At 36.1% G+C, this 22,166-nt stretch overlaps 2 protein-coding genes across 3 annotated transcripts in view; one reads left to right on the top strand and one right to left on the bottom strand.

Moving 5' to 3' along the window:
- Window positions 1-7,620, top strand: part of LOC126771915 (reversion-inducing cysteine-rich protein with Kazal motifs) — a 43,062-nt gene extending 35,442 nt beyond the window's left edge. For both annotated transcript variants that reach the window (XM_050492085.1, XM_050492084.1), the window contains exons 7-18: window positions 665-844; window positions 918-1,144; window positions 1,263-1,395; window positions 2,671-2,812; window positions 2,894-3,005; window positions 3,156-3,315; window positions 3,587-3,739; window positions 4,272-4,451; window positions 5,076-5,250; window positions 5,541-5,686; window positions 6,080-6,219; window positions 6,571-7,620. In XM_050492085.1, the coding sequence (XP_050348042.1) occupies window positions 665-844; window positions 918-1,144; window positions 1,263-1,395; window positions 2,671-2,812; window positions 2,894-3,005; window positions 3,156-3,315; window positions 3,587-3,739; window positions 4,272-4,451; window positions 5,076-5,250; window positions 5,541-5,686; window positions 6,080-6,219; window positions 6,571-7,206 (2,384 nt within the window). In that variant the 3' untranslated portion in view covers window positions 7,207-7,620. The remainder of the gene's footprint in view (window positions 1-664; window positions 845-917; window positions 1,145-1,262; window positions 1,396-2,670; window positions 2,813-2,893; window positions 3,006-3,155; window positions 3,316-3,586; window positions 3,740-4,271; window positions 4,452-5,075; window positions 5,251-5,540; window positions 5,687-6,079; window positions 6,220-6,570) is intronic.
- Window positions 7,620-22,143, bottom strand: LOC126771907 (brefeldin A-inhibited guanine nucleotide-exchange protein 3). The gene is made up of 24 exons (XM_050492066.1): window positions 21,898-22,143; window positions 21,095-21,225; window positions 20,435-20,554; window positions 19,744-19,921; window positions 19,316-19,445; window positions 19,046-19,225; window positions 17,450-17,548; window positions 16,745-16,972; window positions 16,364-16,600; window positions 16,064-16,116; window positions 15,803-15,974; window positions 15,202-15,316; window positions 14,467-14,634; window positions 14,047-14,218; window positions 13,729-13,852; window positions 13,239-13,416; window positions 12,855-12,996; window positions 12,288-12,498; window positions 11,830-11,923; window positions 11,588-11,740; window positions 10,969-11,178; window positions 10,680-10,853; window positions 7,990-10,590; window positions 7,620-7,918 (listed from the first exon to the last, which is right to left on the bottom strand). The coding sequence occupies exons 1-24, from the start codon at window positions 21,980-21,982 to the stop codon at window positions 7,706-7,708; spliced, it is 6,168 nt and encodes a 2,055-aa protein (XP_050348023.1). The 5' UTR covers window positions 21,983-22,143; the 3' UTR covers window positions 7,620-7,705.
- Between the last annotated feature and the right edge of the window lie 23 nt (window positions 22,144-22,166).

Below are 22,166 nucleotides of genomic sequence, written 5' to 3'. Positions count from 1 at the left end.
TTCATGTTAAGTGAGTTAGAGGTATATTTTTTTTTAATTTTGTAGTAATCTTATTACTTTTCTAATTAATTCTTCAAAAGTAAACTTATTAAACCAAGAAAAACTTAACTGAGAAGTCAGTGACGTAATTTATTTGTCTTGGCTGCTTGTATCGTAATATATCTTCTGTGAATAAGAAATATGTCTGTAGTCTTCATTTTCAATTATCGAGGTGAATATTACTTCTTTTAACTAAAATCTCAGACCGATCTTGCTCTAAAGCTGCAAACTGAATCTTTGAACATCGGTTAAGTGATTTAGTGAGTGTCTTCATTCTAATCGCAAGGACGGGCAAGTCTGTCAGGTCCAACTCTATGTAAATACGCTTAGAAATGATGAACTTACATATCTAATATTCTTACGTAAGTAAGTCATACTTTAGTCTACCGACGCGTCTGTTCATCAAGTACTGTAAGTGCATAATCCTTATGGATGATGTAGTTTGTAAATCAAATTTAATGATTTTGAAAATGTTGATTTAAACAACGAATAGTTTGAGATTATTAAACGTTAAATTTTTTGTTAAAATATTTTATTGTAATTTTTTTTTTAATAAATAGCAAAACTCTATATGTTTAATAGCGTAAATATTGATAAAGAATATAAATAACTCATAATTTTTTAGCCCAAACTCAATCATTAAGTTGTCACGAGGCCTGTCAACGTGCGGTATGGCGAGTAAGTCAGACACGAGCCGACAGCGGTGCGAGGGAGAGGGCAATAGAATTGTGCGAGCAGTCGCCGCCGTTGCTTCACTGTATGAGAGATTTAACAGCATCCACCGTGCACACAGATACTTCTAAGTGTAAGAACTAATTAGTTGTTACAATTTTATTGATTTAAATAGAAGTATTCATATATATTTTCTTAACTTTTAGATTTGCCCTGCTGTCATGAATCTCCAAGTCAAGAATGTCGAAGTACCTGTGAATTAGTGCTCCGTAGAACTGGTGAATCTCAGGAGATAGCAGAGGCATTGTCTCAAGAGTGTGGAGCGCCCGCCATCCACGATGGCATGTGGCAATGTTTCCTCAGAAAGGATGCACCGCCCGAAACCAAAGATGTCATACCTCATGATGTAGCTAAGCTTCATTGTTGTCAAAAGGTATCAGGTATTTTTATTTCCATCCTATTTATGAATATGAATATCTATGAATATGAGGAATATAAATTTACAAATTCATTACAATGTGTTAACAATGTAATTTATCATAATATTTTAGGGTGCCACAATTAACTGCAGAAGATTGTGTTTTAATACATTTAATAATGGCTGGCAGTTGAATTGGCAGAAATTTTATACAGAGTGTCTTGGAGATCCTCAGGAAACGGAAATGGCAGAGTGTATAGAAGAAGGTAATTTGATTACAAATTGTTTGTATGAGTAACTGAAGAAAATTTTACTTACAAAACTTATAGATAGTTTCGCATTATATTAGAACATTATTGGTGTTGAGCTAGAAGTGCAAGCCCGACTCAGTAGGTAGTTATCAGTTTGGCTATGTTCGGGCTTGAAGGATGAATAAGCATAACACATAATGTATTAGATCTCAAAGTAGTTGGTATTAACGGTGCGCCTAATATATCTTTGACCATGATGACCACATTTCATTAATCATTCATCTATTCGATTCACCGATCAGTGGTGTTCGGCTACAAACTAAACGAAATAGGTTTCTTGAGAAATGTCATAATAAATTTTTAAAGATAACAAAATCTTGACACTAGCTGGATTGTATATAATGGATGTAGTCATGTTTGTAAAAAAATATCCACATTTATTCGAAAAAGCAGGTGATAGAAGCAGGCTTGGATTAAGAGATCCTACTAGGTTATTGATACCACCTTGCCACTGAAAATTCCAAAAAAAATCCTACAAAATGTGCATCAAAATATTCTTCTTCCAAAAAAATCCTACATAATGTGCATCAAAATATTTAATAATATACCAAAAAGCTTAAGGAAGTTACCATTAAGGTTACTAAGGTCTAAGCTTAAAAAATGGTTAATAGATAAAAAAATTTACTCTATAAATGAATATTCAAAAATTCAAGAATGTATTAAATGAATGAATAATTAATGAATTTGATAATTCATTCAACTTTAGTAAATGGATAATTTTGGATAATATTATTTTCTTTTAAGGTAGAAATATCAGCGTTTACAAAAACTTTATCCCCAAAGTATGGTTAACAAGGGATGCTTTTAATATAAGTGAATTAATTTCTTGTCGGTTCTCGGTAGAATCTACATTTCGAACCGGTTTTTAACCATGACGATTTGACGGTTAAGGGTGTCTACCTATTTTAAATATTGTAAATGTATATTTTATTATTTAACTATGCACTTAAATGTATAAACTTAAGTAAATCATTGATTTTAATTAATTATTGTTAATTTTAAACCAATTTTTATTTTTATTATTTTATACATATGTTAATATAATTATTTTTATCTACAATTGGTGTGATCTGTATTTAATATTAATTACTTGTTAACAAATATATTTGCGTGCCTATCGTGGGCGAAATGTATTAGAGACTTATACTATAGAAATCATCACATCAGTAAAACTATGTTTCATGCAAATCAATGATTATTATTATTATTATAAAAATTCTTCTTTTTTAGTGGAAGCACCATGTTCACTCGGCTGTGGAGGTTTAACGTACTGCAGTCAATTAAACAACAGACCCACAAGTCTTTTCCGCTCCTGCTCGTCTCAGGCAGATCTTGATGCCCACCTGGCTGTAGCCGAACAAAAGGGCAGCGGGTAAGCATAAAGAATATAAAAAAATGCTTAAACACAAAAGTGCCCATGCATAATTGTAATTTATGGCAATCGCGATTTCAGACACGTAACGGTAGCAGGAGTCCAGCTACCATTAAAAAATTCGACTCAATGCACCGCCGACGTATGGAAGAGTGTAGCATGCGCATTACACGTCAAACCTTGTACAGTAAAGGTAATTGATTAAAGTTCATCATATTATTTTTAGATTCAATTTTAGTCAATAAAAACCTCTAAAGATACCGATCGATAGTAATAATTGATATTCTGCCGTTTTCTTTGCGGCAAATATTTCGGGTCGCAATAAGTAGTCTGTCGGGCGCAGGGCCACAGCAGCCTGCTGTGCAGCGAGGACTGCAAGCGGCTGGTGTCGTCGTGCGTGGAGTGGGCGCGCGCGCCGCTGTCGGGCGCGGCGCTGTGCGCGCGCCTCACGCCGCGCAGCGACGCCGCGCCCTGCGTGTCGCTGCGGGACTTCATGAGTCCCAGTGAGAATCGCCGATTTTCCTTCACTCTGTGTTTTATGATGTTTGTGAAGTCGTGAAAATAAGGTTCTATACTATCATTGTAACAGTAAATAATTAATTATATATTTTTATATATGTATATACTTTTTTCAATCACATCGTTTTTAAAATACTATAAGTAAACAGAAATTTAAAGCGATTGTATCATATTAATACTACTGATTCATTCTACTAGACAGTCTCAATTTGTTTTGCACATTTATTATAAACAGTTTTTTTATCGTATTTTTAGGTACCGAACCTCCATTGCTCTCAGCGTTAGAAATGATCTCATCCCCATGCGCTGGGTCTCCTTGCAACGCGACTCAGGTGTGTGTTGTCAACAGGAATTGCCTTCAAGGAGGATCGTGCTCAAGGTACACTTGTGTGGATGGATGTCCGCTTGGTAAGTGATAATATAATTTATTGAAGTTTTTATGAAATAAAACTTAAGAGGGTGGTTCAATTTGAAGGTCCAATTTGAGTGCCAATTTTCTACATGTAACATTTTAAAATGAACCATTTCTGACACAAAAAGAAGTTTCACTACGTCTCATGACATTCAATCTTCCCTTTCCGTTATAAAAATTAACACTTAAAATTATAGTAGTTGTGAATTATATTTTATAGTATGTACATATACATATATGTTTAATATTGAGTTAAAATATATATGAACGAAGTTTTATTTTAAGGCCCCGCCCTCGTGACGCAGCTGGAATTTAGATCCCGATTAATCCGTCAATTGTTCGATATTCGCTCACGTACGGTTGACACGCGCCTATATTTATGTATATTGTATTTGTTTCCTTTTAGTATTTTAGTTTCCTATTTCAAACTTTTCTGACATATTTATTATTAACGCTGTGATTAATACACATAACTTAATACTGATTTACATACATTTTGATTTACATATGTAATTAATTTATTTACAGGTGATGGAAGTACGTACGTGGTTCCCATCGGATCCTGGGTCAGAGTTCCCATGCCTTGTGCATCGCAGAAGGTCTGCATCAAAATTTGTCGCTGTAGCAATCGAGGACTATCCCACTGTCAGCCTTTGCCAAGTGTAGCCTTGGATAATTGTCGTCTTCACGATAAAGTTGTTAAACATGGTAAGACATGTTCAAAATAGTTATTATTATTATTGTGATTATTTATTCATTATAGTTTCATATTGTGGTTATTTGAAAAGTATTTCAAACGGTTTGTTTTATCTATGATGAACGTTTTTCCACGTAAGCGATGTTCATGTAAATTTCTAGTTTATGATTATATGTTTTTTAACACCGCCGCCTTTTAAATCAACCTCTAATTCCTTCCAAAAATCTTGATTTCTTTAGAGCAGTGTTTCCCAACGTGGGGCCCACGCTCCATAGGGAGGAAATTTGATTGTTAAGGGGGGAAATTTAAAAATGGACTCGACACGACTTTAACCCTTTCGCTTTGGGTTATTCAGCAAATTCTTAAAAAAATGCTGTAAATAATTATTAGGTATAATTTCGTTTGACGTTACCAAAATATCAACTGGGTAATTAGAGTCGTCAAGTAAACTTCGTTGGGGATTCACCAAAATTTCATAGTGATTTCTTCCTAAAACTTATCATTTATATTTCTTAAGGGAACAAAACAATTGTCACATCTCTAGTGTTATACCTACGGACGGATGGCTACTTGCTCGTATTTATTTGTATTACCAAATGACAATGGAGCAGTTCTCTGAGAGTGTCAGTTGTCAGGCGAGAAGTACTACATGGAGTGCAACGCGTGCGTGTGCGTGGCGGGCGAGCGCGTGTGTGCGCGGCGCGCGTGCGGGCGGGCGGCGCTGCTGACGGGGCTGCCGTGCAACTGTCCGCCGCACCACCTGCCCGTGCACTCGCCCGGCCGGCTCTACCCCAACGCCTGTCTCGCCAAGTTAGTACCGACTCGTAATCTCTCTCCCAGCTTCCTGGGGAAGTCCTGTACTCTTCTCGAGATGTAAATGTCGGTTGAGTTTTCCCTTTTTTACACGGAAACAACTCGAGGAGTACGCTAAACTTCTCCAAATTATTATGATAATAAAAATAGTTAATATCTAGCTAACTAGTTAATTATACAGTTTTTACTTTAATATAATTTGTTACTATACAAAAATGACAAAATGTAAATGAAGCTTATAGAAGAGTTATGGAGGTTACTGTTAATACACCGAGCCGTGGTCGCAGGTGCGCGGGCGCGACGGACGCGGAGATAGAGTTCGGCTCGCGCGGCGCGTGCGCGGGCGCGGCGTGCGCGCGGCGGCACGCGTGCCTGCCCGCGCGCTCCGTGTGTCTGTCGCGGCTGCAGGCCGCCTGCCCGCAGCACAAGTGCGGTGAGATGGCCACACCTCCTTACGATCTACTATTTTATTATTGGATGTATACACATCATGGATGTTAAGATTGACTTACGTGCATTTGCTACAAAATCGAAGCAATTAAAGCCTGAACTGCGCCTGAACTCAGCATTTGTATTTGTGTACACACATATTGCGCTATAATATGTTCTGCGCAGTTGACTAAAGAGACATCTCTATAGATTGGCCACCATGGCCGAAATCCGTCAGGAAAATATTTTAACTACATTTTAAAACTTGCAATATTCAACATCACATACATACAAGAATACTTACCGGTTAATAAATATTTAAAAAAAGACATATTCAGTATCTTGCATGCTGCAAGAGTTAAACGTCATTTTTTTTTTAAATTTCAATCAATTTCAGTAAACACTACAAGCTGCAACACTCAGCCCGCAGCGCCGGTGTGTGACACCGACGGACACACGCATTCTAACCCTTGCCATCTCGTTATGAGTGGAAGAAAACTAGCCTACTGGGGACAATGCTTAAGAGGCTGTTCATCTGTAAGTATTTAATACATCGGTATGTTTTTAACAACATGTCGTGTTTTTAACGTTATATTTCTTTATGCACGTTCGCGTTGAGAGGAAAATTTTATAACGGAACGGAAATGACATAAAAAAATCCTCTTACTAAGTTAGTTGGGAAAGTGATCTAAATAAACACCTACATTTATACAAAATAATCGAAAATAAACTGCTTTATAGTTAACTATTAAAATTGTATTATAAAGGTGTATAACTTCTAACGCGCGTACATTTTTACAAGTACACGCACCTTTATTATATATCAAGCAACTCTGTATATTTTGTTTATTGAAACATTTGCATCCTAATAACGGTCCTTAATTCCAGAGTGCTACTGTTTGCGGAGTAAATGGCGTAACGTACATGTCTGAGTGTGCTGCGTGGGCTGAATACGTTAGTGTTGATTACACAGGACCGTGCTATGCAGTTGGGCCTATCTCAGACCTCATGGAACCCAAGTGCCAATTCGATAGGATCATTTGTCCTCCATTAAAGAAACAGGACTGTTTAGGTTTTACCGCACCAGGCGCTTGCTGCCCAAAATGTGGTGGAGCTCTAAGAATACTTTATTCGAAAAAGCAAATAGACAGAGCACTATACGGTACTAATATATCCGCAACGGTCATTAACTTGCACAACGTATTATCAGCACTGGATAGACACGTCAAAGTCGCTGAATGTGCTTTAAGAGGATATCTGACGATCGAAATGGAAATATTTGTAACTGTTGAAACGATTTTAAAAAATCCAACGGATCTTCAGTTACATGTGTGCGTTTTGGAAGCTGAGAAGTTGGCTGATCTCATTAATCGAGAAAGTGCTTTAATAACTAGTGATTTAGGATTAAGTGCGTTATCTTATGCCCTAACTGTTCACTCGCATCCAACGCAGGGAGCATCAAGTATAAGTATATCTTTTGTTTTATTAATTTTATATTTCAGCGTATTATTAATAAGATTATAAAACTTAACGATGACTGTATATAAAGTTATATTGTAAATATAAATTGTAAATATGGAACGTTAAACACCAAATATATTAGTTATCGTAGTATGAGATTATAAATGCTTTGGTCTGCTTTACCTCGGGCACATTCGATGTTATAGAATTTTAATGTTGTGAGTTAAACGTGCCATTTTTAGTAGTTTTATGTACGACTAAGATGCCTTTATTTGCAATTTTATTGTAACAATACATTCTATAGACTGAAACAAGCATTTGTAATAAATTTACAAAAGACATTGTATGAAGTAATATAGTCTTTATACCAAATATATGAAGCAGTTATTTTTGTTGTTTTGTTGACATTAATATTTCGATATAAGAGAAATGTATTTATGCGCTTAGAACTGAATTAAAATAATAGTTGGTTCATGATATAGTAGTTTTATTTTACGCACAACACTTATTGATCAGGGAATATAATATTATATGTGACATTTACAGTATCACAATTGATTAATTACTTATATCTAAATTCAGTTAAGTCTTTTTTATCGAAAAATATGTTGATTCTATCGAGAAGCTGCGGTTCGGTGACTGTTTTAGCAAGCTGCAGAAATCCAGTCTGTAACACAGGGTAGATGAGTTGGAACCGCTCCAAAGGAAATGTCAGTACCAATTCTAGATATGCCATCAAAATGTTCTGAAAACAATTTCTTTGTACTTCCATGTCCTGAAAAAAAAATATAGGTTGTAAAGGCATTAAATGTCAAATAACGGGAGCTTATGATCATTTTATCATACCTTATTAATACTGAGAGTCCTCTGTTGTTCTATCTCAGGTGGCACAGGCTGCGGTGGAATTAACGGCTCAATACTTTTAGCCTTTTCGAATGTTGGTCCATCGCATATAGTAATATTAACTTTTCTGGCACCATCGTTATTCTCTGACGCACATCGTCTTTTCGTTTCAACTGGACTACTGTCAGTTGGAGGGTAATCTAGTGACTTACGATTTTGTTTTACTTCCTCATAGTTATCTTTTAGAATATTTGTATCAGATTGATTAAAAGAGGAATGAGTATTTTCATGTTTTTCTGCTTTGTTGTCATTTGAATTACATAATGTTGGAGTGCAGGCTTCATCGTTAATTGTATTAGCTTTGAAATCAGCAAATGTGAATGGCTTAGGTTTTTCAACATCCTCAGACGAGGTAAACTTATTATCTTCTTGTGCAAGAGTTTCATCAGTTGCGTCGGTTGGCTCTTGAGAGAAGTAATGATCATAGTTATTAGAAGATGAATCTGATTCTTCTGAACTGCATGAGATTCTATCTTTAAGATGATCCAGGTCATCGAAATCAGTAATGTTTATCAGGTGTTTTACGTAGCTGCCACATAGCAAATCCCAAGTAGCCTTTAAGTCAAATATTTTCATGACAAATTGATCGTACTCTAAGGTCATGTTTAAAGTAGTCTTGTAATTATTTAATACAATAGATATATCAGTTGACTTCATTTTGAATTTTAATACACCACTGAAAAATATTTCCGTAAGTGCTATTATTTTAATAAGCCAAGATGAAGACGTTTGTTTATAAAGGTTAGCCGCGTGGTCTAAGTTTGAAACTTTTTGGACTAGAAATTTTAACCCCGGTCTTGAATCAAACTGCATTGCTCTAGAGTAAGACAATTCCAAACTTCTGAGCAAAAGATCGATGTTAGTTTTATTCAAAAAGAATTTGTAGTTACAAACATTTGTGCCACTCTTAAAGCTTTCCAATAGTATACTGTTGATTCCATGAAAGACATCTGATGATGATTGTATCAAAACCGTAGCAATAATTTGCACAAGTATTTGATGAGCAAGCAATCCTACGACTAATCCTCTGTTAGGTATCCTTACAGTAAACAAGTCAGGGTTAAGAGAATTAGCGGACTCTTGAAGATAAATGAGAAATATGTAGCTTCGATCATCAATTAAGTTTTGAGAAGAGTTTTTAGTTGCTTGTTTCACTTGACTATCGCCTCTTAGCTGATCAGTCAAGAACACCTGTTGTGCCATTGCATGTAATCGTACATTATCATTTACAGAACAATCTCGTCTCGCTGCAACTTTTACAATAGCCAAGTCTCCATAAAAACTGTTTGAATTTTCTTTAAAGGCATAAGTCAATTGTTTAAGTGGACTCAAACTAACATTGCAAGCTCGATGTAAACTTGTACAAACAATTTCCCACTGATTGTCTGTTAAAAGATGTCCTGAAGTCAATATGATGTGTCGTATACACGACGCTCCTAATCTTGCTATTGGTTCTTGTGGCTGAGCAATACATTCTACTAAGATAAGCATTATTTGCTTTAAAGCAAATGTTGCCTCGGAGCTTTCGATTGGTTCCGTTAATAAACCTTTACCCTTTTCATTAGTAGTAGCTCTTTCAATATTAATTTGTTGCAGTTGGTGTAAGTATATGACAAATGTGTCAGTAGTCATGCCACAGCATTGTTTGAAATTTGGCATTATACTGTCCCAGTGTGTATTAACATTTGCTATTTGTCGTAACCAATTTTGTACGGTCGGTAATAGTAAATGGTTTATACAATGCAAGCCAAAGTGAGTTCCAGGAACATCAGATATGTTTTTTAATAATTTGAAAAGCGTCTCCATAGCCGCTGGTTGATTTTTTTTGGAACAGACGACAGTTGCTGAAATTAAGCCGTCAATCAAAACGTACCAGACTTTCAGGATGTTGCTAGGTTTATCCAGTTTTAACAAACAATTATTTGTTGTATTCGATGGTGGTAGACTTGTTGACAACTTTCGGTATGACAATAATTCTTCATCAAAATTTCCATTAACAATATATTTTGTTACATCAAGCGAGCCACTTGGTATGATTGGATCCACAACAGATAAAGGTAAATCACCTTTTATTCGGTTACCTGTATTAAAAATTGGGCATTTCGGCATATTATACATCATGGTTAAAATATCAGCACAATTTTCCAAATGATATAACGCTTCTCTACACATATCAACAATAACTTTTTCAGATTTTTCTTCGTTAAGAGGTATAAATTTACTGTTTTTAGAAAACTTAAGACTCAGGCTTGGTTTTGGCTGTTGTGGCGCTGTCGCTTTTTTTGGCTTAGCTTCAATATTTTGTGTGTCTTCGTAGTGAAGTCCTTTTATATGACTTAAGAGACACAGTATGCAGTCTAGTGCTGCATTGGCGAATACTAATGTGTTATCTGTATTGAGGAATACTTTGAATATTTCAAGAATAGCTGAATATTGGTTGGAGTTATTAGCAGCTCGCAGAGTATTAAATAATGGACGCCAACCAGATCGAATCTCCATTCTATTCGTTTCCACGAATTCACAGATGCATGAAATTATCTGTTCCTACAATTAATACATAATAATTATTAATTGTGTTAGTGCAATGGCCATTAATTAAACTTACAATTTAGAATACTGTAATTGTATTATACCTGTATGTCATCATCACACAATTCCAGGCAGAGAAGATTTTCGAAAGGCTTCAACAAAGCTTCATTAAAATGGAAATGAGGAAGTTCCACTTGCTGATTAAGCAGGGCAGTTGCGCAGTCGTGCAGACATTGTATAGCTAAACTTGATATTTGAATATCCTTGTGGCACGCTGCCTATAGTACAGATGCCAAGTTAATGATAATTGCATTGCAGAATTTAATTTTTTTCAAAAGTTAACAAAAAAAATTATAAACGTTTGCTTCGTTCTTTAGTTCTTTATATCCCTACCTGCATAAAGTGCGGTCCCACAACTGTCCATATAGCCATGCGGTGGGCAAGAGGCCTCGCGGCGCGCAAGCAGCGCAGCGCGACGTCCCCCGCGCGGCACAGCGCGCGCGCCGCCTCGCCCCCCGCCGCGCCCGCCCCCGCACCCGCGCGCCCTCGCCGCCACCACGTCGCGTTGTTGTTTGCCAAGTCCGTCTCCCAGGAGGAGAAAAGCTAAATTAAGGGTAACAGCCTGTAAATATCTCACTGCTGGCTTAAGGCGCTTCTTTAGAGGAGAAGGCTTGGAACTTATTTTACTATGCTGCTCATAAATTGGTGGAAAACAGCTGCCCAGAGGTGATGAGGCTATATTATTGGGTGTACATCGATTAATAGCTACTTTGTCTTTAATGTTTTCTAACAGTTTTTAGTCATTACATTTGTAGCAAGTGACTTGTATCGCTAGCTGGAGACAAATATTTTTATTAGTTTAATTATGTGTAATCACATGATATTTGGCCCCACTTAAGTTAAAAAAAAAATAAGAAGCCGAAGGTACTCTCGAAACGTACTGGACGAAATTATTAAAATATTTCATAATTTTGTCATTTTAAAATTCAATGGCACCGATTCTTCCTCGTACCAATCTATGATTATGCGCCACGAGTCGCTGCAAGGCCGCTCGCAGTGCCGGCAGCGTGGTGGTGGCGGCGAGGCGGGTGAACAGCGCGTCTGCCGCCGCGGACAGCGCGCAGCACACGCGTGCCGCACCTGCGCCCGAGATCACGTTACCACCCTGAAACAAGTAGCCAACCGAGATGTTTATAGAGTTTACAAGATAAATTATGTTGATAAGGGACACCACGAAATATATTGGTAATTTACCTCTTGTCGGCAAGTTTCCACAATCTTCGCAACAGACATGTCGTTGTTTGAATTACTCTCGAGCACCGGTTGTAAAAAGTTGAAAATATCAACGCTGTAAAGGATAAGATAAGCAAACGGTTAATAATTAAAAATACTTCAACAATAACCAAACTTTTGGGGTCTATAGATTTACGTCTTTCTTATTAACATTCCATTAGAGCAAGCAACGGTAACGACATTTTGTTAATAAGGGGGATCCCCCTTAACAAAATGTCGTTACGGTTCCCACTCCTCGGATATTTTTGCTGTATGAGTGGTCTGTCGTCAAGTCATCGTTACGTCCCTTTTCTTTACAGACGATTTGACTTATCAAGTTGCTTATATGGTCTATTCAGGTCCACAGCTTCATTGTGCTATGTTTTAAAGTTCTAATATTTATAAGTATGTTTTCTTCTTCTATTACGAGATGTACTAACCAGGTTTCATCGTCTCTTCCGTCCAAGGTCATCTTTGCATCAGATTGCAGGATGGAGACAGTCTTGTTCCTTCCTGTTTGCATCGTTACTATTGGCGTTGCGTTGTTACCTTGCTGACCGAACAAGGAATGTTCGAAGCTTGACACATACTGACATGCTGCGAATATATGCTCCCAACATTCTGGTGCCTTAGATCCCAGTTCCAATCCACCTGAAATATTTGGATGACTAAAGATATGATAAAAACCGTGCTTGCAGCGCAAGAAATTAATATTGTTTAAGAGTGAGAGTTTGTGCTTTTTCAAACACGCTGTATTTACATATTACACGTGAACAATATTTTGACGTACATAGTCAAAATATTGTTCACTTGAGTTAAGGTACTTGCTAAAATTTAAAATGTACTATGAACGAATTTTTCCTTACGAATAGTACCTTAACTCAAGTGAACAATATTTTGACGTACATAGTCAAAATATTGTTCACTTGAGTTAAGGTACTTGCTAAAATTTAAAATGCACTATGAACGAATTTTTCCTGAAGTTAAAATACTGAAATTATACTTACCTGAAATCAAAATATCGAGTGACAATGCATGTGTGGACAAAATCTTTCCGTTAGCTGGTTGGGATATAGCTGAATTAGCTAAAAGTGCTAAAATGCTGCTGCATCGATCTTGAAGGCTTAGAGTTGTGCTTATTCTAGCGGCCTAAAAAATATAGCAATAACTTAGTAAATAAGAATTAAATGATTCGACACAATGAGTACCTTACAATCAAAGATGTAAATTACTATTTTCTAGGAATCTTTAAGCGGCATTAGCGTACATTTTTTTTAAAGATTTATTTATATTAAGATGTGGGAATGAACTTTTAAAATCATGTCGTCATGTGTCAAAATCATAAATTAAAACTATTTAATTTTTCTACACTAATCTGTCGTATAAATTACCTTATGCAGTCCCTCTAAGCACTGTATCGTCAAGCCTTCCCAAGCAATGCGTTTTCTTTTACCGAATGTATTGATTTTCGTCGTTATTATTCCGTGAAGTTTATGTTTTTTATTCCTGTACCCAGTCAGTGGGCCGCTCAAAACTATGACCATGGAATCCCAAATGCATGTCAAGATTCTAAAAATATAACAAATAGCTTTTAGTTATTAGAAAATAATTAAGGTTAAGAATGTTATTCTGATTCGGCTGAATATCAATATCGGTTGTAAAAAAATTATTGCATATTATGTATTAAAATTTCAATGGTGTCAATCAATATAATATATATTGTAATGCTGGAAACATTTGCTTTTAATCCAACAACCCTTTGTTCCTAATCAACGCCATTCAAAAATGTCATCAAAAAGATTTAAAAAAAATTTAAATTAATAACATATTAGATGGATGTGAGAAGAATCCGTATTATGGCAATAGTAAAGTAAAACGTACCGTCTAGACCAGCGTAAGCTAGCTCGGTACTCTTGAGAATCATTTATATTGTTGTAAATCATGGAGACTTCTTTTAACTTCTGCCAATCTGACATAACTGGATTCTGGTCTAAGCCTCCCAAATCTGTCGGAAAACAAATACATGAATATCTTTTTAGATACAAATACCAAAAAAATATTTTATAACTTTAATAAATCTAGTTCTAAAATCGAAGTCAAAAAGCAAAAAAGTGATCGTATCATACTACGTGATATCCGTGATATATTATCATCACGGATAACTGAATTTAATGTGTCCAGAAATACCAGTAACAGTACCTGATAGCAAATGTATAAGTGGGTGCTCAGCTGTAGGCACATCCTTCAACAGATCAGTTGCCAGTACCTGCTGGTACAATTCACGCAGCCATGTTGCTGATAAATAGACCAGCACCCCGCTACCCTGTACTTCGTCTACGAACTCGTCTTCTGTTAGAGGCACTTGAATTTTCTAAAGTAAGAAATATTCGATTCATGTATTAGTGAAATGTTATCATTCGAGAACCTATAAGGTTTAAATATGCGAGGAAAACTATAGAAACAAAGGAATTGATTGTTTTTCGGTCTTCACGGTAGAATCCACATTTTGAATCTATAGTAACTTTACATTTAATTAATAAATCTTGTTTAAAGTAGAATGAAAAGTGTTTGTAGGAGCTACCTTGAAAAAAGTTTATTTTTATTTTTGGTGGTACTTACAGTGCTGTCGCTGTAGTATCTAGTGCGTCGTTGTTTCAGCGTAAGAAGCAGCGCAGCGTAAGTGGCCAAATAAACGCCGTCCGCATTCATGATGCAGACGGTAGCAGGAGGTTGTGAGGCGTTGTGTTGGCAGCATTTCGAAGCAAAGTCTTGCATTGCTTCGTCCACCTTTGTTTACCAGAAGCATGTGAATTATTTGTTACACTAATAGATTTTTTTAAATTGTTTAATCAGAATTGAAATATGTTTATTGCTAAAAAAAACGATTTATTTCTACATATACAAATATATAAAAAAGCCAATGTCCATTGGTTAAAAAGTGTGAATCTTAACCGATAATCGTGGTTTCAAACCTGGGCACCATTGAATTTTCATGTGGTTAATTTCTGTTCATAATTTATCTCGTGTTTGACGGTAAAGGAAAACATCGTGATGAAACCTGTATGTGTTTAATTTCACTGAAATTCTGCCACATGTGTATTCCACCAACCCGCTTTGGAACAGCGTGGTGGATTAAACTCCAAACAAAGGAGAGGAGGCCTTAACCCAACAGTGGGACATTCACAGCTTGTTACTGTATACAAATATATGTAGTTTGTGAGAAATATAAGTTTTAAAAGAACTTTAACAACTGATGTTTGTTTAGATGGATTTTGTTTTAATTCGTCAAACTTTATTAAACATTTTGTACCTAATACAAAATATGTAGACTTTATTACGATTATAATTTCTTACCTCAATGCATGTCCTAAGATTGATGAGTTTAGGTAAAAGAGAGTTCTGTAAAGTCTTGACAAATTGTCTCGCGTTATGTCTTTCTAGATCAACATTGCATTCCGTTACGGTGCATCTGAAAATATAATAATATATACGATAGTTATTAAACAAAGATGAACACATTTTCTATGTTATTTCAAATATATTTATAATTAAACTTTATGTTTCCTTTGTGAAAATGTTTTCGTGTCTTGAAGCATGAATTTTTACTGGTGGTAGAGCTTTGTGCTAGCTAGTCTGGGTAGGTACCACCTGTCTCCCCCCCCCCTCACTCATCAGATATTCTACCGCAAAACAGCAGTACTTGGTATTTTTGTGTTCCGTTTTGAAAGGTGAGTGAGCCAGTGTAATTACAGGCACAAGGTACATAACATCTTAGTTCCCAAGGTTGGTGGCGCATTGGCGATGTAAGTTGGTGACCTAAGTGGTCCCTGTGTTCGTCCGCATTTCTATTCTATATATAAAAATTTATTAAAAAAATCTTTAATTTAACTAAAATTAACTCTAGTTATTATACTTTATATGTTGATATATATTTAATATTTGTCTTAAAAAGTACCTCCCAAGATTCAATGTTTTTGGTATTGTTTTAGTTTTATCAATAAAAGATTCTTTTTGTGCGTTTTTCGGCGAAGAAGGGTTGTTCGCTCTTGATGGTAGAAACACATTGTCAGCATCTGAATCCGCTTCAGCTTCGCTTCCGGAGCTGATGTTCTCTGGCCCAGATGTATCTTGAGTATATAAATGTAAGATTAATAAAAATAAAATAATTAAATTAAATAATGACTTACTGCAATAAATCTCAATTAAGTTTTATTACCGGAAGAGTCGTGATCCTTAGATTCATTACTTTGTAGGACAGCAACGACGTCACTGAAACATTTGGACATAAGGTTAGAATCTGTTGCGGAATAGATCAACGGATGCAACATGCACAAAGGGTTAGACAAAATATTTAAAAGGCTTACCGCATTTAATTATTTCGCTAAGCAATTCAATAATTAACATTCGTTATTTTTGTATCCATAACAAACCGATACGAGTATCCGATATTTTACAAAATGCATTGTTAATGTGAAAATATAATAGCAATAGTACATATGAATAGACATGGACCTACCGATATGGACTCGGCAGTCTCGCCAGCGTCTGATAAGTTAAAGGTCCTGTATAGTCAGCATCCTGCAGCTTGGGCCAGTGATTGAGGATCAGCGTGGTTATATCGACCGTCAGGTATTCCACAGATCCAGAGCAGAGTTTCTCTAGTGCATCGAGGAGTGAGAATACGCATTCTACGGCTGCGGCTACCACTTCTGGATTACCACTTCGGCCACATTCTTCAATACCGTCCATTACTCTGTACATAATATTGTTAATTATATAATTAGAATATTTACATGGATGTAATTGAAACGATCGATTTTATAATTTAATTTTAATGGAGAAAGGCTATTTGCAAACACATTTGTGTATTTATCAAATGCTACGATAAAACACTTACAGTCTTATAATAGCCATATCATCGCTATGACGTTCAGGATGATCAGCTTTCTTCATGAGTACTAATTGGCACAATCTCTTTGGATTATGAAGCATTTCGCGAACACTACGCAGAGGTTCCACGCGGTGTTGTACGGGTGGGTATAGCAGCATTCTGTGGTACAACGCTTCAAGCACCGGCCGTAAGTTTGATGTGGATCCCACGAGACGGACCAGTTGGTTGGCGATGCTGAAGGTATATCATTAATAATAATAATTTCATATGACATAGTTAACAAGTGTAATAATCTATAGTTTATAAAAACCTAATTAAGAAATAGCTTGTTGCTACTCAAGCAGTTATAGATGATATAAAAATTATGAACAAAAAAACGAGGACACACACACAAAAATGTCACGATTTGTAGTTGCAGGAAAGTATATACATAATTGGTTTTGTTATATTAGTGTTATTTTCTCATTTTTCACTTAGCAATGTAAACTTCTACAGGCTTATCATTATAAAATTTTACTGTCTATGTTGATAGTGTTTAATAAATATGTATAGTTAGTTATCTTTGGAATATAGAAATAATAATGTTTTACGTCCATTTTTTACTGTATAAATAATATGAACATTATTTTTTTTTATAAAAATGTTATAAAATAACTTAATCAGAATTACATAAAAAGTTATTATTTGTCAGAATTTTAAACATGTTCCTACCTGTAAATAGCCTTTGCTTGCTTGCTGTTAAAGCTGGGAGCACAAACTAATGCACCAGATCCTCTACCAGAGTCATCAACTAAGTGACCATCGTGTTCTCTGCAATCAAAAGAATTAAATGAATGAGAAATGTATAATAAGTTGTAACAAATATAACTTCTACATTTTTTGTTACATTGTGAAGTGATTTATAAATTTACCTAAATCCCTGACATACCATATATCATCATGTAAATTGAGATTATTTAAATATGCATATATTTAAATATTGCTCAGCTATGCACCTGGATTGCCAGCTTCCTACACAAGCGTAGCCTTCGTGTTTTAGTAGATGGTTGCGCTTCACAATTCTATGTAGTGAATGCTGGGGTCCCCCAGGGATCTGTGCTATCTCCCACACTCTTTCTTTTGCATATCAATGATATGCTCTTCCTTGGGAACATACATTGCTATGCAGATGATAGTACAGTGCATGGTGGATACCACGGACGCGCAGTGGCTGGGCGGGCGGAAACTGAGGAGAGGCGGGAGAATCTTGTCATTGAACTCGATAGGACGTTAGAGCTCATCGCCAAATGGGGCTCTGATAATCTTGTTGAGTTTAATGCCAAGAAAACACAGGTATGCGCTCTCACGGCGAAAAAGTCAACATTTTCCCCTCTTCCCTCCCTCTGTGGTACTCCGCTGGTGATGCAAAGCAAAATCGCCATGCTGGGGATTGACGTTCGCTGCGACCTTAGTCCAAGGGATTACATCGAGGCTGTTATAAAAACAGCTTCACGGAAACTCGGAGTTCTGAACAAGGTGCGGCGCTTTTTCACGCCACAACAACTGTGCCTGCTGTACAAAACACAGGTACGGTCTTGCGTGGAATATTGCTCGCACCTTTGGGATGGCTCCGCTAAGTACCTACTTGAGGCCTTGGACCGGTTGCACCGACGTGCCGTACGCATTATTGGCGACGTAAAGGTCACAAACACCCTTGAACCTTTACAATTGCGTCGTGAGATAGCAGCACTGAGCGCTTTCTATCGACTGTATCACGGCGAGTGCTCTGAGGAATTATTCTCTCTAATTCCTGCTTCCCCCTTCCTTCTTAAGTCCACGCGAGCTGGTTCTCGATGTCACCGCCTAACTGTGACATCAATTCCATCGCGAAAAAAGAAATTTGGCAACTCCTTTCTTTGTCGCACTTCCAAAAAATGGAATTCCTTACCAGCTCACGTGTTCCCCTCCTCTTACAAACCGGGTTCCTTCAAACGAGGCGTGAAGAGGCATCTTGCGGGCCGGCAAGGCGAAGGCGGCTAGTGCAGAACGTTTTTTCCGTCTGTACTGGCCGTCGTCGCGTTTGGACTCTACTACCACTTACCATCAGGTGGAGTAGAGTCATTTGCCCTCCCGGCGAATATAAAAAAAAAAAAAAAATATAAAAAAAAATCACAATTCTTACTTTAGTACATTCTTATAAATGTTCTCAATTAATATAGTTTGATTTTTGGTCCTCATAAATATACGTGCCTTTTACTTTATTTAAACGTACAACTTCTTATGAGCTTATACGGTAAAATAAAATAAAAAATTCGCTCGTTATGTTACCTTGATTTTATATTCTTGTCGACTCTCGGTGTACCCAAGAAGGATATGAGTGATGGACAAAACTTTTGCCAAAGAAATGTCGTGAAGTGCGAGTTCCCACTCACTCGTGCAGAAAGACTCGACATCAGAGTAAGCAAACAATCCAAGAAAAACAATGCCAGTGGATTTTGTTTTGGTATGCTGAAATGAGGTAAAAAAACATTCTTATCATCATAAAATGCGTCGTTAAAATATCAACAAACGATTTTTATAGTGGACACTAAAACTGACAGCTGTGTCTCGCCCAGTCTGCTGCATAAATATTGTATGACCGGTATCACTTCGCTGTAACATCCTACTGCCACGATGTGATTTCTTCCGAGTGGTGACCCTTCTGTTAGTAGCTCTTGGCATTCTTCATCTGAAAAATCAAAACGTTCCGAGAATACAATGTATCTATATATTAATTAGTTTTTTTAATAAAAATCGGGTTCAAATCTTTTTTTTCCATTTTTGACAAGCGAATTTAATGTAATTTGTTAAAGGTGAATTACAATTTAAATTATTAAATAAGAATATGGTTTTTCTCATTATGGCTTCTTCTAATTAAATAAAAGTTAGAGGCTGAATATTAAGTGTTTATAATAATATATTTTAAAACAATGCATATGTATAATATTTTTTGTTATACTGTATAAATTAAATTCCGTGACATTTACCCAGTTGAGCGCAATAAGCTCTCAGCATTTGCGCAGCGGCGGCGCGCGCGGCGGCGGCCACGTGCGGCGCCGCGCCCGCCGCCTCGCCGCAGCGCCCGCACGCCCACACGCACAGCCGCCCGTTGAGGGTGCGCCGCGGCGACAGTGCCATCGACAGGTACATGCGGAATATTTGTACCTGATCGAAGACTACGGTTATACGATCTATTTCATTGGATAATTAATATTAGGAGTTCATTCATTATTCTTAGAATAAAATAACCATAATTAAGGACGAATCACTAAACGAATGAACTTCTATTATTCTCTACAAAACTAATAATTTGGACTATTTTCATAAATTTTAAATAAATATAAATATTTTTTTAAGTCGATTCTGATTTGTTTTCATAATTAAAATCAATTTAACATTAGCGAAACCAATAGTATATCGAATAAATTATTAAAGAAAAATATTATGAGTATATCTCAACACAATAAATTTTTTTTTACAATTTTTTACTCTTTTCTGTATTGTCAATAAATATTATATACCATATTCCGATAAAGAAAGTAAAACCAAACAGTAGTCTAATGAAAAAAGTATTTTTCGTAAACAAAAATTCATTTGGATCAAATTATACCGAAAAATTGATATTATTTGTTATTATATCAATGTCCTAAATAATTGAAAATGGCAACGTTCACTTACTTGCGTATCTGGTAGATGGTACATGACAGATGTCGTGGCACATAGCAACTGGGATGGCATCCATAGCGAATCATCTTCCGGCTCAATGCCTCGGTGAAAACGATCATCGCGTAGTATTTTCTGACAAACAAATAAAAATGTTAGAGTCCTCAGCACTCAGTTTTTACGAGCTAAATTTGTTTATAATATTAACCTAAAAGTACTCTTTATGAATGTGCACAATTTAATTTGGTTTTTATATTGTAGAACCGAATAAAATAAAATAAAATAAAGAATATAATTATTCATTATTTTATTTAGCTCGTTGCTATATATAATTAAAATAAGATAAATTAATTTTATTAAGGAATCACTATGTTTTTGTTTATTTTACACAATATTTATTTGTAAATCAAGAAACAACCATCAATTTCGATGTTTTTTTTTGCCATGACTTTTTATATAGTAGTGTCGTCCTTTAATTACAATTATATAGCAATGTTCTTTGTTATAGCTGTATATATTGTATCTTCTAAATAGTAAAGTAACCATTAAATTAGATAAAAGAGAGAATACGTTGTATACTCATACACAGTTTCCTTTTTTATTGGGTAATATTGGTAATGTCAGTATTCGTATAATATTCGTATTCCTATAAATTATTTTAATACTAAGACATACATGAAAGCCCTGGAGAGCGAATGCGACTAGGCGGGGGCGCTTGGTCTCTAGCGCGATCTGCAGCGGCAGCAGGCACGCGCGCCGCAGCTCGTACGACGCCCGCCGGCTGCTTTCTTGCGTACATAGCACTTCTGTCAAACGATTAGACATCGAAAATAATTAATAATTATAAAATGCCAAACAGCAATGCTAAGTATATTGTAAGTAGAGCTGTGTTCCGGTTTGAAGGGTGAGTGGTCCAGTGTAACAACAACAAGGGACAACATCTTAGTTCCCAAGGTTGGTGGCGCATTCTGGATGTAAGGGATGGTGAATATTTCTTTAAATACCAATGTATATGGGTGGTGATGATCACTTACCATCAGGTGGTTATTTGCCGACTGGCAAGTAACTAGCTGATGGTAAGTGATCAGACAGACTTGTCCACCTTTTGTAAAGATTATTAAAAACAGTGCCTCCATATCGAAATTCAGCACCGCGGCTTGTCATAAGGACTAGGCACTACAAATATACAGAGATAATATAGTATGGCTTTAATTATGCTCAGGCAGAAGAGTTATGTGATTACTTAATCAATACAACAAAATTTAAATCTTGAAACTCAAATGACAAATAAATAATAATAGCTTTAACTTATATTGTAACTTTAACTTCAATATTTGTGACATCATTGTTTCAATATATTATGACGTCTTAATTCAACATGGAGGATGATCGGATGAGGCAAATGGTATTCTTTGGTGTTTATTACTCGTAAATTTAATTGTGTGTCTGTCTACAGTAAAATAAAAGAATTAACTTACCTAATGCATCCTGACATGATTTTTTCAGAGAGTTTAACTTCGGGCCAGTAGCTTCTCTGAAGATATCCTGAAGCAGTTCTTCCATGTCAACCGTGATAACAAAACATTTTTATTCACTTCGTAAGCGATTTTAAGCAACACAGGAATTATTTTATTATAGACATATGTTGCAGAGAGAAAGATGTACGATGAAGGGAATCTCTGGATTTTAGTAAACTGCGTATTTTATAAGTTGGCGAGTGGGTGTTTCGCTTATCAGTCGACTCGCG

This window comes from Nymphalis io, chromosome 11 (assembly GCF_905147045.1).
Source record: "Nymphalis io chromosome 11, ilAglIoxx1.1, whole genome shotgun sequence".
Lineage (NCBI taxonomy): Eukaryota > Metazoa > Arthropoda > Insecta > Lepidoptera > Nymphalidae > Nymphalis > Nymphalis io.
The sequence above is the reverse complement of the archived record's forward strand: the minus strand, read 5'-3'. Positions and strand labels throughout refer to the sequence as shown.

Coding starts and splice junctions, on each gene's coding strand:
- LOC126771907 (XM_050492066.1), bottom strand. CDS start 21,982: ATGGAAGAACTGCTTCAGGATATCTTCAGAGAAGCTACTGGCCCGAAG. Junction 13,417..13,728: donor AGCTTACGCTGGTCTAGACG/GTACGTTTTACT, acceptor TTATATTTTTAG/AATCTTGACATGCATTTGGG. Junction 12,997..13,238: donor GCTTAGAGGGACTGCATAAG/GTAATTTATACG, acceptor TATATTTTTTAG/GCCGCTAGAATAAGCACAAC.